The sequence below is a fragment of the Ictalurus furcatus genome, chromosome 12 (genome assembly GCF_023375685.1).
Source record: "Ictalurus furcatus strain D&B chromosome 12, Billie_1.0, whole genome shotgun sequence".
In the NCBI taxonomy this organism is placed as follows: domain Eukaryota; kingdom Metazoa; phylum Chordata; class Actinopteri; order Siluriformes; family Ictaluridae; genus Ictalurus; species Ictalurus furcatus.
This window is the reverse complement of record NC_071266.1, coordinates 27,406,439-27,425,820: the sequence shown is the minus strand read 5'-3', so window position 1 is coordinate 27,425,820 and position 19,382 is coordinate 27,406,439. Positions and strand designations below refer to the sequence as shown.

General features: G+C 37.1%; 1 protein-coding gene across 6 annotated transcripts; it reads right to left on the bottom strand.

Annotated features, from left to right (window-relative positions):
* Window positions 1–554: 554 nt before the first annotated feature.
* Window positions 555–11,646, bottom strand: LOC128616052 (uncharacterized). 6 transcript variants are annotated; one of them, XM_053638520.1, is made up of 15 exons: window positions 11,384–11,646; window positions 11,086–11,191; window positions 9,677–10,035; window positions 9,153–9,278; window positions 7,879–7,941; window positions 5,316–5,438; window positions 5,090–5,185; window positions 4,982–5,000; window positions 3,680–3,727; window positions 3,345–3,380; window positions 3,046–3,127; window positions 2,839–2,904; window positions 2,372–2,449; window positions 1,989–2,079; window positions 555–1,794 (listed from the first exon to the last, which is right to left on the bottom strand). In XM_053638520.1, the coding sequence occupies exons 6-15, from the start codon at window positions 5,436–5,438 to the stop codon at window positions 1,792–1,794; spliced, it is 642 nt and encodes a 213-aa protein (XP_053494495.1). In that variant the 5' UTR covers window positions 7,879–7,941; window positions 9,153–9,278; window positions 9,677–10,035; window positions 11,086–11,191; window positions 11,384–11,646; the 3' UTR covers window positions 555–1,791. The 6 variants fall into 6 exon arrangements, with proteins under 6 accessions (XP_053494495.1, XP_053494494.1, XP_053494493.1 ...); XM_053638519.1 differs by lacking the exons at window positions 7,879–7,941; window positions 9,153–9,278; window positions 9,677–10,035; window positions 11,086–11,191; window positions 11,384–11,646 and adding an exon at window positions 8,528–8,881 and having other exon boundaries at window positions 5,316–5,440; XM_053638518.1 differs by lacking the exons at window positions 7,879–7,941; window positions 9,153–9,278; window positions 9,677–10,035; window positions 11,086–11,191; window positions 11,384–11,646 and adding an exon at window positions 8,523–8,878.
* Between the last annotated feature and the right edge of the window lie 7,736 nt (window positions 11,647–19,382).

Here is a 19,382-nt window from a genome sequence, read left to right as displayed (position 1 = left end):
TTATTTTGTGACCTGAGTGCATGTTTACTGGAACCCTGAAGTGGGTTTGAGAAATATTCCAGAAAAAGCTCTATTTTAAACCCTCAATTCTGGTCAAATATGAAACCTCTCTCTTGCTTACTTATTATCAACTTGATTTTCTTGCTAACTTGTGTCACAGATCTGAACAGACAGGTTCTCTCTCTCTCACACACACACACAGAGTATATTAGTAAGAGTGGGGTACTTAATTGAGTGTCCAAATATATTTTTGTTAAAATATCAGAAGCACTGAGATACGTGCGCTTTACTTTTCACTCGATCTGCTCATGAGCCAAGTTCAATTTGACTATTTTGGGGGTAGAAAGAAGACTTCATGTTACAGGGTTATGATTGATCGCTCCACCAATTCCCTTCCTTCTGTAAAAAGAAGACTTTTTACTTTCTAAAAAATTGTGTCTCTAGTATTGCTGTCTCAGATTTTCTGGAATAGAGGATAGTGATACACCCCAGTCTAGGGTTGAGGATGATAACGGGATAAGTTTGACTGGGATAAAAGGTGGAAAAGACACTGCTAAGAATAATGAGTGTTTATTGGTCACATATACATTACAGCACAGTGAAATTCTTTTCTTCACATACCCCAGCCTGTCAAGAAGCTATGGTCAGAGTGCAAGGTCAGCCCCCGGAGCAGAGAGAGTTAAGGGCCTTGCTCAAGGGCCCGACAGTGGCGGGGCTTGAACCCCCAACCTTCTGATCAGTAACCCAGAGCCCTAACCGCTAAGCGCCACACACACACACACACACACACACACACACACACACACACACACACAAAAAAAAACAAAAAAAACGTGTAAAAAAAATAGAATAAAATAAATAATAAAACAAAACAGACAAACACAGCCGAGCTCTACACCTGGTGACAGCATTTAAAGAATACTAACAAATTTACACACAAAATAAATTACATACAGAACAGACAGAAAAAATAAAGGAGATAGCAAAGGTCAATCACAATGAGAAAATAAAAAGGAATCAGCACTGGGCACCATTGGCGCTCTTTATAGCATCGATTCGATAACGTAGAGTTGATGATGACCCAGTCTAAGGTTTGGGCCCCACAGTGCAAGTTAAGGAAAGGGCTTATAAGTAAACTAAAGTGGAACGAGTCTTGAGTGGCCTAAGAGTTAGCCAGGAATGAGAGATACACACACACCCAGTGTCTGAAATTGCATAATATGACAGTACGTACAGCTCGGCCGCTGATACAGTACGTAGGTATCAGTATAAGCAGTAGGCATGAAAACAATCTGGACGTACTACATCTGCCATGTTGGCATGGTCATGTGACCTACAGCTTAAAGAGCCTATGCTACAGGTTTGATTCCGACAGCTGTGCAGTGTTTTAAAGTGCAGAAAAGAAGCTAAAAGTTTTTTTAATTTATCTTGGGGTTCTTTGGTTTGATCTTCCCTTTCTTTGGCAAAAATGAGTTCTTATAAATGTTATTTATATAGCAAGTACTACATATGAAAATACATTTTTACTCCAAAATACTGCTACAAAGTATAAAAAAAAATGTGTAAAGTTAAAATTTGATCTGCTTTGTCATGATTAAAAATGACACTTTTATCTAGAGCCCTAGAATACCATGCTCTCAGTTTAACTACTTAATTTTACTGCAGATTTAAAAAGTGTCCCAGATGCAAAACTGTAGGCAAAGTGCGACTGTAGAAAAGGCAGAAGCAGACTGGACAGAAGTTCTGAAGCCGAACCGTAATCCTCACTCGCTCTCGACGACTCTGCACACATCACTGACAGACAAAACACAGTAAAGAAATAAAATAATTAAAGAATATAGAAAATCATTCATACATTACATTTATACATTCCTCCTTCTCATTATATAATAATGTACTTATCCATCACATCATCTCCATCCATCTAGTAATATTCATCCCCATCAGTCCTGTTCATCTACGTACAGAAGTAAAGGTTTAACTCTTACACTGTAAGGATGCAGTCGGAGTGGTCGAGCTTCTTCAGTTCTAACATCACCGTTCATAAAGCGGTTAGCGCTCGCATCACCAGGGTCCACGCTAATTAACACATCTTTCAATTAGCTCCAACTATTTAGCATAATATAGTCATTATAATCATTAATATATACCAATTTCTATTATATTTCTACATTATTATAGTTACAATGTGATTTTTGGTAGAGATCTACAGTTTTGTATGAATTGTGTCTTTAGTTGTTTTTCTTTTCCCATGTATTTTTTAAAGGTGTTTCAATTTTATAAAATCTGTTGAAAGGTGCATTAGGTAAGATTAGACTTTTCCCTTCCCCAGATTGGCACCTGGATAAAGAGAACATGGGGAAGATCTTACCTTTCAGTATTTGAGGTGTTCAGTTGAGCTTCATCTTCATTGTTTCTTGGTTCAATGTCCCCAAGTGGGATGTCTGACCTAACACACACACAAATATTTGTATTTTTATTTGTTTGAGGTATAGAAGATAAGGAGTTACTTAATTAATAACATCCAGAATATTCCTTGTGACTTTCAGGAAATTCACTTTAAACACTAATGATAATTGTGCATGTGTAAAAGCAAGTACGCAGAGCTGCCAACAACGCTAACCAAAAACAAATAAATAAATAAAATCCTAGCCAAAATAATGAAATACAAGAATTTGTCCAGAACACATGAAAGGAAAAGATCAAACATTTCAATTACCCGGTCACCCAACAAGAAATAGTCATGAATTACTTATAATTTTTGCACACAGTTAGAATTTTTTAATAAACTAAAGCAGCCGTAGTGTGATAGTATAATGTAGTTTGAGTTTCACACACCTGTTATTTTCATCTGCTCGTTGACAGCAGCCACGAATCAATTTCTCCCCGAGTCCTACTATCACCCTGTCCACCCATAATCACAGTGAAGAACAGAAATATCTGTTAATCACCAAATAAATTCATCTGTTTAATGTTAATGTCATCAGATTAAAGCATTTCATCTTCCCTCATTTAGCTGCTTCTTCAAGGGTGATGCAGACTTACCTTCGTTTTCTGTAGCACATTCCTACAATCAGAATGGCAACGATGATGGAGATTACAATGGAGATGATGGTGTTGATTTGAGCTTAAAAAATAAAAACGGACAGAAATACAATCTCTGGTCAATAATAGTTTATATTTCATTTCAAATGCCAACCTGAGCACTGAGAAGGCCTGAAATCTAAATATTCATCACTTCACTTTCACTAAATCCCCATGCTTTTTATCCCCTCAGTGCATAATCTGTGATCATAGTATATAACATCATACACACATTATATGAACACAGTAAATGTACTTACATTGGGGAGGGTCAGGGTTCACAGTGGTGTACATGCCTAAAAAAAAATTATGAATTATGAAAATTACTGAACAGCACACTTTCACTCTGAGTTGTAATCTGACTGATGCTGCTGTACTGTACACTTCCTGTTTCTCTCACATCAATTCTTATCATCATCATCATCATCAGGTAAATATTAGTCATGTTTTATTCTGCTTGGACACCACCCACAGAGTTATTTTAAAATGGGTAAATCATAAACATTAAAAAATTAAACATCATCAATGCCACACTCACATCCCTACTCAATATAGCATTTTTCATCTTAAAATAAATATCTTAGAAAGTACTCACTTTCGCGCATATTAGCAGCTTCAGGGGTTGGCGTAGTGCTGTTGAAAACTACACACACACACACACACACACACACACACACACACACACACACACACACACACACACAGTAACCATAATGAATTTACTGCTCTATAAATTTAACCCTTGTGCGTCCTTATGGACATCTTATATCCCCGTGACGTTTAAGCATAAAATCATGCATTCTGTGTTCATAGGTTTTATTTTTTTGACTAGGTTTCAAAACTTTTTTTTTTTTTTCCTGAAATGTGTAGTATTTTCTCAGGTTTAGCCTTTGGGGAAAATACAGGTGCATCTCAAAAAATTAGAATATCATGGAAAAGTTCTTTTATTCCACAATTTAATTTAAAAGTGGAACTTTAATATATTCTAGATTAATTAGACAAAGTGAAATATATCAAGGCATTTTTTTATCTCAATAATTACAGCTTACAGCTCATGGAAATCAAAAATCCAGTATCTCAAAACACTTGAATAAAGAATTTATAATACAGAAATATCAACCCGAGAAGATCTGTAATAAGCTAATTAACTCAAAACACCTGCAAAGATTTCCTGAGGCTTTAATCTCTCAGTCTGGTTCAGTACACACAACCACAATCGCAGAAGATGGAAGTAAATTTGGAAATTTGGAAATCAAGGTCCCAGAGTCTGGAGGATGAGTGGAGAGGAACAGAATCCAAGTATCTTGAAGTCCAGTGTATGAAGGCACGTTTCCACAGTCAGTGATGATTTGGGTTGCCATGTCATCTGCTGGTGTTGGTGCAGTGTGTTTTCTCAAGTCGAGAGTCGAAGCAACGTCTACCAGGAGATTTTTAGAGAATATCATGCTTCCATCTGATGACGAGCTTTATGGAGATGCTGATTTCCTTTTCCAGCAGGACTCTGCACCTGTCCACAGTGCCAAAACTTCTAGTAACTGGTTTGTGAACATGGTATTACTGTGCTTGATCGTCCAGCCGACTTGCCTGACCCGAACCCCATAGAGAATCTATGAGAGACACCAGACCCGACAATACAGACGAGCTGAAGACCACCATCAAAGCAACCTGGGCTTCCAGAACACCTCAGCAGTGCCACAGGCTGATCGCCTCCATGCCACACTGCATTTATGAAGTAATTCGTACAAAAGGTTTAAAGCCACGACCAAGTATCAGTGAATAAATTAACATACTTTTACTACACAAGGTCGACATTTCTGTATTATAAATTCTATAATTCTATTCTCTCAGAACTGAAAGTGGTGTACAGAAGTGAAACACACAGCGTAAAAGGACGTACTGTGAAAGATGTATTCCCTCTGTAAAAGACAAAAAAAAGAGTAGATAAATCAAGCGCTCTTTAAAAATAGAACATACAGAATTTTTTTTTTATTTTCAATGTACCTACCACATAACTTGGATTAAGACACCGTACAACTTTGTGAATCCCACTCTCACAGTCATCACGAGTCAAAAATCTTTCCTTGCCCAGCACAGTCCCATCCTATAATCCCATAATGTAAAAAATAAAAAATAAAAATTCACAGTTCACCCAAACACTCAGTGCATCACAGTGTCTGCTTTCAGCTGCAGTGTGAAATGCCTGCAGTCTAAAAAATCTTCAAACTTCTCACCTGTGATTTCCAGCTGTAATAACAGTCCTCCTTCTGTAGGAAATCCGGTAGTGATGTGGAGTAGTTGCATACACCACCCATGCAAAGTTCAGCACAAGTCTTGTTGACCTGAACCAGTTTCATCTGAAAAACAAGATCGAGACCCATCATATAAGAGGATATGCCTTACTATAATATAACATACTATAATATAAAATTATCTTCTGAACTTCTGTCTGTCAATTGAAACGGCATGGCCACAGGTTTACTGACGTCATCACCAGCTTGGTCTTGGTCTTGGTGTACCAGCAGTTAATTCGCGGCACCGTTGAGGATCATAAATAATAATAAAAAAGTTACAATTATTTTTTGAAGGATACTAATCTCTCATAAAAGAAGACTATTAAGTTTATAAGGTCGAAATTTGTTTTCTTGTCCATTACCATTGTATTGACTGCACATGATGGCAAAAAATTCTCTGTCCTAGAAGTGACCATTTCTACTGTTTAACTTGTAAATACTACTATGATTCACAATTGTATGTTTCTCTGTAATTTCACTGAAAGTGCATGCAAACTAAAAACTTAAGTTTTGTCTGATAAGTAATAAAGCAATGGAAATACTGGAAGCGTTGGTCATAAAAACACTGCAACATTATTAAATGGTAGACTGCTGCTTCTAGGTGACTAAGAACTATTTAGTAACCTATTAATTGGCATTAAGCAATTTAGCAAACACACAATTTTAACCAATAAAACAGTTATTAAAGTAACATCGGTTGCACGGAACTGACAACGATACAAATGTTCAACTTTGAACGCGTCGATAGAAATTCAAACTTTGCTTCTTCTCACTGTAACGTGTCTGCCAAAAACAATAAAATAATAGACCCTTTTCACACGACGTCACATGACTTCCGTTCTGATTCAAAGCAGTGTATGGTTATTCCACCTGTATAGTGGAACTATGGAGTTTACTGCCTGAAATACGTCGAGATGATGTACAGCGACTTGTAATCTTCTGCAAATAGAAAGTCTTTAAATCCTTGTTCTTGATAAATTTACTGTAATACTGACCGCAAACTCTTGTTGCAATCGTGTTTCCATATTACTAATGGTAACTATAGATTGTGTATTGTTATATAAATGTCAGTAACATATTACCTTAACCCTCTTACCCCGTATGGCCGAAAAACCGGCTTGCCCGTCTTTGATCTATTCCCGTAAGGACGATATACCGGCTTGGTCGTCTATGCCAAATACCCGTAAGGCCGATATAGCGGCTTTACAGTGTAAACGTTATCCCCGTAAGGCCGGTGTACCGGCATTACTCTGCTATGATTCCTTACTTATTTATTTGTTATTTTTTGACCCGGAAGATTGATGACGTCATGAAGTCATGACGTGATTACGACATTACGCTGTCATTACGATGAAGATGATCCAAGCGTGAATATTGGTGTAATAGTATTAGTATTCGCTCTGGCAATACTAAAAATGCCAAAGCGAAAAGCTAATCGTGTTCTAGCTAAAGTTACACCTACAGTGAACACAGGTACATCTAAAACAGTGAAAAAAAGAGAAAACATACACAGTTACACAGGCGAGAGCGAGGATTCTAGATAGTGACAGCAGTGAAAGTTCAGGCGATGTTGAAACCGAAACTGATAGAGACGCAAACTCTTCTGATTCAGACCCTGATCCGTCTTCATCTTCAGCATCAACCAGTGCAAGTGACAATGCAGGGGTCTGGAGTAATAACGGGACCATTTCTGTGCATTCGTGAAAACACTACCTGCTGGTCTGATTATCACCAGAAACTTGACTTTTGGCGCTAAAATGCATTTATTTATTTATTTATTTATTATTTACTTGAATTTATTCAAAGGCATTGACCACGCTGGTGCTCGTACAGTACTTCTAAATGAGTAAAAGGATTTTAGCGAGCATTTTTCGTCATTTCTCTGGTTAAGAATTGTGCTCTAAGTGGAGTAAAAACACTGAACTGCTTCATTTTCAAAGTAATATTACACAAATACAAGTTGTTTCAAGGCCTAAAAATGTTGAAATTAAAACGTTGATTTTGGGGCCAATTTTGGCCGGGAACTCAGGGTTGGCGTGCTGTTTCTATGGGGAATATAGGGTTGTGGGACATAATACTGTGAGAACTAAGGAGTAAGAGGGTTAACTTATCTTAACGGGTTTAAAACGAAAAATATTAAATAAATAATAATGAAACACTTTTTTGTTGCAATCGAGCAAAATCCCAGTGTAGCTCGTATCTTGGGTGAAGAGCCCCGGGAAAGAGCAGCACCAAGCCCGACTCTTCATCCATGAAACACGGAGGCCATGGCTGGAGAGCTGCGGTCCGGCTCCCGGTCACCATCGAACACATAGTGAATGGCACCCTGATCGTGATAGGAGCTACACCGGGATTTTACTTAAGTGCAATAAAAAGTGAGTGTGTGTCATTATTATTATTTTGCTTTAAACGCGCTAAGACCATAAGCTAACATGAAGGTCCAGGTTTAGAGATCAGACTCCTAGAGCATGACTTTAATTCAAAACAAGCCGCTTGAAATTACCTTTAAACTCGACGGACACACGATTGCTCTTCTCGGAGGCTCGATGACCAACAGGTCAGCTGACTTGGTGAGAGAGAGAGTTCAGAATAAAAGTCCTGTACGTAACCACCGCGCTGTAATAAATCTGTGTAACTTCTGATGTTGAAGAACGAACACACACATCCACTCCGTGTCTAATTGAACATCTGAAAACTTTGACTAATTTGTGAAAATGATTGATAAGGAAGATTCCCGATATTCTGCGTTGATTGGTGGTGGCTCTGTAAACGCGTCACTGAGATGTTAATCGTTGTGAACGAAACGGTAAGTGGTCTGGAAATTATTTTTAGATGTTTTTTTTTAAAAATAAAATATTAGATAAGTTCTGTGAAGTTACTCTGTAGGTTTTTACACCACACTGTAATGTAACTAGACCATGTAATAAAGCAGCACAGAGTTTACTACAGCACCAATAATCTCCCCCAGAGATCAGGGACTGAAAGAGTTCAACTGAGGATCTGTTCAGTGTTCAGGCCTGTAAGTGTTCAAGAATATAATCTAAAGAAAACCATTTCTTACACATCTCAAAACACAGTATCTTACTTTTCGAGATGTTTTACAAAGAACAACACAGACATATTTATCATTAAATAATAATGAATTACCTAGAAGATCAGATTATCCTCCAGTGTCTTCCTGAATCACACCGTACAGTTTGTTTTTCCTCTTCATTATTACACCTGATACACTTTTCCTCATCAGCTCCATAATCCACAGTGTGACCCACCGTCCTGTTATTATTCCCCATAACTCCCTCATTCTGTCTGAACCTTACAACGTCGATGAATACGTTCTAGAAAAACGGCAATGAACAGAGCAGGATGTTGCGCAACCGGTTTAGACCAGTTTGGAGTGAGTGTAGCATGTCTCACAAATGGTTAATGAAACCATCCGCGACCTACAGTACAGTGGCGCATGGATATCTTAGAGTTTATTCTAGCCAACAGTGTTAGTCAGTAATATTCAGAAAAACACAGATAGGACAGAACACCACACACACTGACATCATTACATTTAATAATAATAATAATAATAATAATAATAATAATAATAATAATAAACACATGTTAAATGTGTAAACCGACTCACGTGTTTAGACTACCAGTGTTCAAATTTATGTATGTGATTATGTAAAAAAAAAAATTATAATAATGAATCCACAATATTTGACTTTTTCTGTATTTTTTCTATTTTTTAAGAACTATTTTCCGTATGTATATAAAAGGTGTACTCACGTTTTAAAGACTCAACAGCATTCAAATGTTGATAAGTGTTGTATGTGATGGACGGGACTACTTTCCTCTCCAAATTCCGCAACAAAAAGTAGATCAGAAACCGCTGGAGGTGGTTAAATGCACGGTCTGTAGATAATTTTCAGCATGTTTGTGACATCCTGTATGACACCATCTCACACTCAAGTTCACTTTGAAGCATTTTCATTTTATGTCCATTATAAGATCCTATATATTTTATAATTAGCCTGTACAAAGAGCAAAATATATATGCAGCCGGCGGACTTTCAGTTCGACCAGAAAATAGACACAGTCTATTTCTTTATATTATATATATATATATATATATATATATATATATATATATATATATATATATATATATATATATATGAATTTACAGTGTCAAACTTTGGGATCCCCCCATTGTTTTATTTATTTAAGTTGTTTAAACTGAACTTATGACAGTCACCTGCACCACAGTTGTTAATTACTGTCTGATGAAAGTGTATAAAAAGTTTACTCACGTTTCTTTGATGAAAAAAACAAACAAACGCTCAACTCGTAATATCCAGCGGTCCAGTTAAAGTCCCACTGCAGTGAGTGTGAGGATGAGTTTGTGTGTTTTATACTGTGAAGACTTCCAGTCCCCGCCTTCAGATACGCATGTCAGTGGACCAGAGGGAGGCTTCGTGGAACACTGAAGCAATGTGCCGTACTGTGTCGAGGCTTCGAAACAAACCGATACTCGTCTCCACGGTGACACCTAGTGGTCACTTGCTGGTGTTGCTCTGAAACAACCGTGACATGTATAAGCTATATGTTGTTTGTGTTAAACAGGGAACACACAGTGTTCTCGACCTGACCAGACCTGGGGTACGATAGTCTGTTTGAGGGGGGAGAAGAAGGGAAAAGATTAGGAGTAAGAAGGAAAAAGAGGAAAAGAAAGAGGTGTTACGGCCCAGTCTAGCTTGGGCCGCACAGAGTAACCAGCTCGGGATTTAAGTTGATTGATCTTTAACTTGTAAGTGAGGGAGCCAGGAATAACAACAAAACAAAGTGACTCAAAAAGGTTGTGGTGTATTATCACATAACATATACATATAACTATACAAACTAACCAGAACAGGCATATCTTCAGGGTGGGCCAAGGCCAAAATAATAAACAAAAGAACTCTATGGTTAGGTAGCTAGTTTACCTAAAAGGAAATAAAAGAAAATACAAATACTCTTAGCTAACTACCTAAGCAAAGAAACAGAGACAAAAGGAACCCTCTCCCAAAATAAATGGCAGCCACACCCCTACTGCCAGTGAACCAAGTGAACACATATACATATATATATATATATATACATATATATATATACACACACACACACACACACACACACACAAGTGAAGAGAAGGGGGGGGGGGGGCAAGGGCAAGGCAGGCTAGGGCAGACTGGAAAGTCTGGGAGGGAGTTCAGACCTGCACACAAAATGAGTACATCCCTCACATTTTTGTAAATATTTGATCATATCTTTTCATGTGACAACACTGAAGAAATGACACTTTGCTACAATGTAAAGTAGTGAGTGTACAGCTTGTGTAACAGTGTAAATTTGCTGTCCCCTCAGTGTGAGGGGTGTACTCACTTTTGTGAGATACTGTATATGTCTGTTACAGTTATAAAAGTCATTTCTGTATAGATTATAGGCGGTGTTAATGATGCAGTGTTTCTTCTGAGTTCTTATAAATGTTATTTATATACCAAGTAATATATATGAAAATACATTTTTACACCAAAATACTATTTCAAAGTCTAAAAATGTGTGAAGTATAAAATAATTAGATCTGCTTTGTCATGATTAAAAATGACACTTTCATCTCAAGCCTTATAATACCATGCTCTCAGTTTAACTACTTAATTTTACTGTAGATTTCAGAAGTTACCAGATGCAAAAGTGTAGGGAAAGTGCAACAGTAGAAAAGGCAGAAGCAGACTGTTCTGAAGCCGAAACGTAATCTTCACTCGCTCTCGACGACTCTGCACACATCACTGACGGACAAAACACAGTAAAGAAATAAAATAATTAAAGAATATAGAAAATCATTCATACATTACATTTATACATTCATCTCTCATTATATAATAATATATTTATCCATCACATCATCTCCATCCATCTAGTAATATTCATCCCCATCAGTCCTGTTCATCTACGTAGAGTAGTAAAGGTTTAACTCTTACACTGTGAGGCTGCAGTCGGAGTGGTCGAGCTTCTTCAGGTCTAACATCACCGTTCATAAAGCCATTAGCGCTCGCATCACCAGGGTCCACGCTAATAAACATCTTTCAATTAGATCCAACTATTTATCATAATTAATCTATGTACTTGTTAAAGGGAAATTCATTATAAAATCATCATCTGCAATTATGATTAATTATTCATGAAATAATTATAGGCATTATAATAATTAATATTTTTATACTTAGACATTATTAAAGTTACAATGTTAGTAATTTTCGTTACATCTGCAGTGGTGCAAACTGTGTTTTTAAATGTGTTTCAATTTTGAAAAGTCAATTAAAAAGGTACAAAAAGCCATCCATGGACAACATGAAGCTCTTACCTTTCAGTATTTGAGGTGTTCTGTGGAGGAGTTTCACCTTCAGTGCTTCCTGCTTCAATGTCATCCTGTCGGCTGGCTGACCTAACACACACACACACACACACACACAGAGAGAGAGAAAGAGAGAGAGAGAGAGAGAGAGCGAGAGAGAGAGGGAGAAACTTTAGTCATTAAAAAATAAAACAAATATTACTTTGAATAAATAAGGAGCTAAAAAGTCAGTGGATATAAAAGTCTACACACCCCTGTTAAAATGGCAGGTTTTTGTGATGTAAAGAAAAAAAGAAGACCCTACCCCGCCCCCCCCCCCCCCCCCCCCATGTGAAATTACAGAGTATAAAAATTAAGTGAAAAATATAACCAGAAACTTTTGTTTACAATTTATAATCAAGTTCTAATCATGAAGCACAAGTTTGCACACCCTTTTATAACCAGGGAAGTTACTGTATTCAGAATAAACCAATCACATTCAAGCTCATGTTCAAAAGTAAATCATAAAACTGTCAATGAAATCATTCGGAGGACCGCAGAGCTAACGCTAACGAACAATCCCAGCCAATAGAACGAAATACCAGAATTCTTCCAGAATAAAAGGAAAAGATTAAATTACGCAATTAATTTGCCACATAACAAGAAATAATCTTAATAATCAAAAGAATGAAAATTATAAAAGTACAGCATACATAACATCACCAGACTAAAGTATTTTGTCTTCTCCACCATTCTGAGGGTGATGCAGATTTACCTTCGTTTTTTGTAGCACAGGACTACAAACAAAATGACCAGCAACATTAGGATGAAGATGGTGGTGACAAAGATGGTGGGGATATGAGCTTTAAAAAGAAAAAAGACACAAATATGATCTCCAGTCAACCCTAGTTCATATTTCAGTTCAAATGCCAACTCGAGCACTGAGAATGCCTGAAATCTTTCATTCAATAACCATGTTTTTATCCCCTCAGTGCATAATGTCATACTATATACATCACACATGATCATAATTCAGTATTTAATCTGAATGAGAGAACACGGAATATATACTCACATCGAGGAAGGCCAGAGGTCACTGTCGCATTACTGCCTAAGGGGGGTGGGGGTGATGGAGGACGGTGTCTGAGCACCATTCATCAAACAATTTTTATTTTATGTACCGTATATGAATTTACACTTCCACTCATGTCAGTTCCTTTAGAGACCTTCATCATCAGGTAAATATTAGTGTCATGTTTTATTCTGCTCGGACCTCTCGATTGCTGCAGGTCCTAAATGCACACCCTCCACTACTCTCCTTACTTTCAATGCCTTCTTCCTCCCTCCTTTTAAGGCCATCCATTAGAGTTATTCAGTAAATCATGAGCAAATAAATAAATAAATACCACAGAACCCTACTCAATATAGCATATTTCATCTCAACAGAAATATGGTACAAAGTATTCACTTCCATATGGTTTAGGGGCTGGTGTAGTGCTGTTGAGAACTAAAAACACACACACAAAACATAATGCATTTACTGCTCTATAAATTTAAAGCTCACTTTTTCTGTCACTAGTTTATTGTTGTGAGCCTATTTTCTCTCACTAGAGTGAAACTTTTTGTCCTGATTGGTGGTGACTCTGTAAACACGTCACTGAGATGTTAATGTTTGTGAACGAAACGGTAAAATGGTCTGGAAATTACTTTTAGTTTTTTGTACATTTTATTCATGATGTTGAATTAATTTCAGGGATGTCATTGTTGTTGTACTGTTTTGTCGTGTGTTTTTTTTTTCCCTCTAAATATGCCTGTTGGATATAAAATATTAGATAAGTTCTGTGCGGTTACTCTGTAGGTTTTTACACCACAATGTAATGTAAATAGACCATGTAATAAAGCAGCACAGAGTTTAATACAGCACCAATAATCTCTCCAGAGATCAGGGACTAAAGGATGTAAATTTTTCATTGAGCAGTACCTGTTTGATTATAAAGCTAAGCATTAGTGTATTGTCCAGCCCAGCTTAAGTGGAAGAGTTAGGATAACGGTAGTTGTTAGCTTTCTCTTCTGCAAATAGGTCTTTAAATCCTTATTCTTGAATAATTTACTGTAATACAGACTGCAAACTCTTGTTGCAATAGTGTTTCCATATTACTGATGGTAACTATAGATTGTGTATTGTTACTTATCTTAGCGGGTTTAAAACGAAAAATATTAAATAAAGAATAATGAAACACTTTTTTGTTGCAATTGAGCAAAATCCCAGTGTAGCTTGTATCTTGGGTGAAGTGCCCGGGAAAGAGCAGCACCAAGCCCGACTCTTCATCCATGAAACACGGAGGCCACGGCTGGAGAGCTGCGGTCCGGCTCGTGGTTACCATCAAACACATAGTGAATGACACCCTGATCGTGACACTGATAGGATAGATACACCAAGATTTTACTTAAGTGCAATAAAAGGTGAGTCCATCCAACCGCTTACTCCTTTTCAGGGTCGCGGGGGAGCCTGCAACCTATCCCAGGGAGCATCCTTGCCAGTCCATCACAGGGCACACAATCACACACACATTCACACACTACGGACACTTTAGACACGCCAATCAGCCTACCATGCATGTCTTTGGACTGGGGGAGGAAACCAGAGTACCCGGAGGAAACCCCCGGGGGAGCAGCACACACAGAGCACACACACAGCACACACAGAGCCGACCCTGGCGGTGTGAAGCGAACGTGCTAACCACTAAGCCACCTTAAAAAAAGTGAGTGTGTGTCATTATTATTTTGCTTTAAATGCGCTAAGGCCATATGCTAGGGAAGAAGAGCTGACAAACACAGAAGAACAGACACTACATACACATATGACAGATAATAATAATAATAATAATAATAATAATAATAACAATAATAATGTGTATTGCATTACACCTTTAAGTGTAAACCGACTCACGTGTTTAAGTTACCAGTGTTCAAACTTAACATGTTCATATAAATTTATGTCATTATGTAAAAAAAAAAAATCCTAATTTTTATTTGTATATAAAAGGTGTATGCACCCCCACTTCCCTTTCTTAAGTGACGCTAATTTCGTGATCAGCAGAGTAAGCAGTTACACAGTGATGACATATGACAACTTTCCAGTGGTAAAACCCTCCAGTCCGCATGTTTTTTTTTTTTTACATGCACAGTCTGTATTTTCAGCATGTAACAGTATGCCACAATCTCACATTCAAATTCATTTTGAAGTATTTTCATTTTATGTCAATTATAAGATCCTATATATTTTATAATTATCCTGTACAAAGAGCAAAATATATATGCAGCCGGACTTTCAGTTCCAGTCCTTATTTCTTAATAAATAAATAAATAAATATATGCGTCTCTGGACAGAATAGAGCGGTTACTAAAGATAAATAAATCAGTGAATAAATGAAGTGAGGATGTTAGAAGGTAGTTTTATTTATTTCAGTTGTTTAAACTGAACTTATGATTGTCACCTACATCACAGTTGTTAATTACTGTCTGATGAAAGTGTATAAAAACTTTACTCACGCTTCTTTGATTAAAACAAACAAACAAACAAACGCTCAACTCTTAAGATCCAGCAGTCCAGTTAAAGACACTGATTAGACTTCCAGTTCAGATGGAGTGACGCTCAGAGTGACGCTGTCTCACCAATTGAGGTGGGTGGGGCGACTTGAGCCGCTCAGACCCAACGTGTCCAGTCAGTTCCCCTGAGTGCAGTCTGGACGATGGGGAACTGATTGGACACGTTGGGTCTGAGCGGCTCAAGTCGCCCCACCCACCTCAATTGGTGAGACACGTTAACAGTGTGGAATGCGGAAGTAGACAACAGAAGAATAAACGTGTGTATAAATTTAGCGGCTTTGCCCTTGCGTTTCCACAACATTACCACAAACAGAGTCGAAGTAAATGGTCTACTTTACAATTACTCCCTCAACAGCTGTATAACACACTACCTCCGCATTATTCACTGTGTTTTGTAAGGTAGTGACACTGTAATATAGTGCTAAGTATGTTTACGTACATGTACCTTAAAATTGATATATTCACACACATACACACGCGTGTGTCTGTGTGTGTGTGGCAAACTAGAGCAAACATGTCACCAGTATACACGCCACCATATAGTAACATGACAGTTAGCCCTTACGAAAATGAATCATGGTTGTACTACAAATAAAACAAACAAACAAAAACGACAACAACAACAAAAAAAAACCCCACACAATTACTGTAAATAAACCATGGTAACCACAAATTAACCATGGTTTTGCTACAAAAACCATGGTTATAACTGTAGCTATAATATTTCTGTGGCTACACAAATGGTTATTGATACACCAAAAAAACATGGTTTTACTATAATAAAGCCATGGTTAATTTTTGTAATGGAGGATCTATCCTGAATTTATATTTACCTCTTCTATGTAAAAACTATATAAAACACAATATATTTAATCATCGCCCCTTTAAACATTTTCTTTCTAAAATCATTGGTTATTGAAATATTGCACAGAATTTTCACGACTGCATTAAGAATTAATTGAGTAGGTGGACTTCATGCCTGTTTATAGCAATACATAGCAAATGACATCAATATGAGAACAACAGAATGGAATTTATGCAAACTTTAAAGAACCATAGATAGATGTAAATGAGTGAAACCTGATTTTGTCATACATGTGTTTGCCATAGCTGTTCATTAGAACACTATACACTGCAAAGTTTAACTTTAAGTTACATCAATTATCAAAACCAGTTCCCCTTCTGCACACATTTTATGAATTTAACACAGCAATGCATTTCCTGCAGCAAATAAACAGTCCTGGGAGCAAAATACTGTGCAAAGATCTTCCAAGTAAAAGCCCAGCAGTTCACCTCGTCTACCTCCTCCCCTATACCCTGGTGGATAGGTCTTGAAAAGGGCTCTCCACTCCAAGCATTCCCTGATGCTGTACATCTGTTGGAACTCTTCACGGTAGTCCTGAGAGAAACTCTTTCAGTTGGCCACACCTTAAAGTGTAAAGACAAAATACAGGAAATATAAGATCAATTTTTTGGCCTATGCTACTTTCAGTAGATGCCTGACTACAACTTCAATAAACACTATTTATGGTATGCCTGCCACCCAGTAACTGTGATGAGCTTCTGATTTGTTTCAAATCAGAAATAAAACAAAGTCAAACAATAAATGCAGTTTTGATGATCTTTAATGTAGTGTGACAGCAGAGGTGGGCAGAATAACCAAAAACTGTACTCAAGTAAAAGTACAAGTTCTTACAGAAATAATTACTCAAGTAAAAGTAATAATCTTTATAGTTATTGGCGTGAGAGTCAAAAAGTATTTGATGGAAAAAAAATATTTACAAATGACTCAATAACACATTTTATTGTGCAGGACTGTATACCATTAAACCATGATATTTTCTGACACTGTTATTGCACCGTGAAAATCACGTACAACTGTGATTGTGATTCTCACGCACCCTGAGAAGTATAAGTTTACAAGTCAGTTACCTGTAGAACTCTTGACATTTCCACACTGAAGTTCTGATTCTGATTGAGCTGTAACTGCTGGCCATCATCTGGATATCTGCTGTAACTGCTGGATATTTTGTTTTTGTTGATGTCAAGATGTCTGACCTCTTTTTGAAGAAGTGAGCGTTGTCAATTTGGGATCTTGTCTTTTTGCTACATCACAAATCCTCTGCCCTTTCAATGGAGGACTCTGCTCCAAACCTCTTTGCGCCCAAGTTGTAGATGCTGTACTCCTGCTGTATGCCAAAAGTGCCAAGTGCCAGACCCACTACATAATCAACAATTATCATAAAAATGATATGAGAAATGATAAATTATCAATTGATTTGAACATTGACAATTCAGTAATGTATTGTTCTCAACCTCAAAACTCTAATCAAAATATTTAAACATAGCTTTAAGACAACGAAAGATATTGCTATTCTCTAACAGAACTAATTCTTCAAGATTCAGTTATGTGTCTTTATTCATGACATTCTCCATATGTATGTATGTCTGATGTAGTGACTGAAGTAACTCCTGGTTCACCGACATCACGAGGCTCAGGGTGGCTTAATATGCAAAATCAGCAGGGAAAATAATGAGCCCTTTCTTGGCACTGGCCGCTGCATGTGACAATGACGAAATCTGACAATGTAGGAACTAAGCACATTACCAAGCGAATTTAATTTAATATCCCTGTTATGATAATTGCTACAAATAATCAGTTTGGAAAAACAAACTGATGATTAGCCGATGAAGCCACCTCCCTGAAATGAGTTTTTGCAGTCTGATATCTTGATATCAGTCAAAAATGAACGAATCACTGTCTGAGACAACTTGTTACCGAGTAATATGAAAGATTCGTTCAAAATGAAAGAATCGTTCATGAAAGACATCACTACAGAGATTTGCATCAACTCCGTTCACTCCAATGGATCTTCTTCTTCTATTTTTTGTGGAGCCTCTCAATAGTTCCCAGCTAGTGGTGGTCAGAGCGAGGCTTCGTGTGAAGCAATGTGCCGTATTGTGTCGAGGCTTCGAAACAAACCGACACCCGTCTCCACGCTGACACCTAGTGGTAACTTGCAGGTGCTACTCTGAAACAACCTTGATAACGATAACCTGCATGTTATGTCAAACGGAAGTGTGTGTGAGATTTTTTTTCCTCAGAAAAGGGGCTTTTTTATGTAAAATTCTGTTCACGCTGCCATCAAGACGAACCCGGTTCTGAGTCCCACCTCACATAACTATTACATTTTAGAAGGACAGCTGATAGGCTACAGAAACATTGCTGCTGTTAAAATGAGTAAATAGCTCGTCACCACAGTTCATTTCTGTCTAGTTTCATAATGATATTGGTGATTTAATTCAATGCATGATATGGCATTTCTCCATGTATGTACTGTTATGAATGTCTTTTTACAAAATAATGTCTTACTGTATTAATGTTATTGTACTATTTTTCACTCTATTGTATTGTCTCCGATTCGAGTTATTAGAAAGCGTAATTAATGTTACATATGATTACTCTACTACTTATTATTTAAAGATTTGTGCTAAGATGCTTTAAAATGTTTTACCACCCAGGCTCACAGAGTGATTACTGAAGCAAAAGTGTGATCTAAATCAGTGACCAGTCGCTGATATATAAACAATAGAAGTGTATTTCTTGTTAAATAAATAAGCAAATACACCAGATTAAGAATAATACAGTACAACACACACACACACACACACACACACACAAGATAACAATAAACACAAGTCATAAATTATTATAAAATATTATTAAGGTATGAGCAGATAAGATTATAAAAAAATATATGCAACTATTTAAACATTATATGTATATACAAAATATATACATATAACTATATGGCAATAAATTCTATTAATTTTTTTATTTGCTCCAGCCACTGATTTTTCTTTTGTTAGAGTCTCTGTGTTTGGACAGTAAATAGTGCCCTTGTATTGGCTATGTCTAGTCTCTGCTGTCTTTCAGGGACCAAGTATTGGTCTGCATTCTTCTAATATACTGTATGCATGTGGTTGACTTGCATGTGGTTGGATGGCAGAAGCTGGAAGAATACTGCTGGGTTGAT

Bases quoted from the DNA above. Each gene is read 5' to 3' on its own strand.
- LOC128616052 (XM_053638520.1), bottom strand. From the start codon at position 5,438: ATGAAACTGGTTCAGGTCAACAAGACTTGTGCTGAACTTTGCATGGGT. The intron at 5,186-5,315 runs GTGAGAAGTTTG...ATGGGATTATAG, and splicing joins ATTACAGCTGGAAATCACAG to GATGGGACTGTGCTGGGCAA. The intron at 3,381-3,679 runs GTGAGTACTTTC...ATTTTTTTTTAG, and splicing joins AGCTGCTAATATGCGCGAAA to GCATGTACACCACTGTGAAC.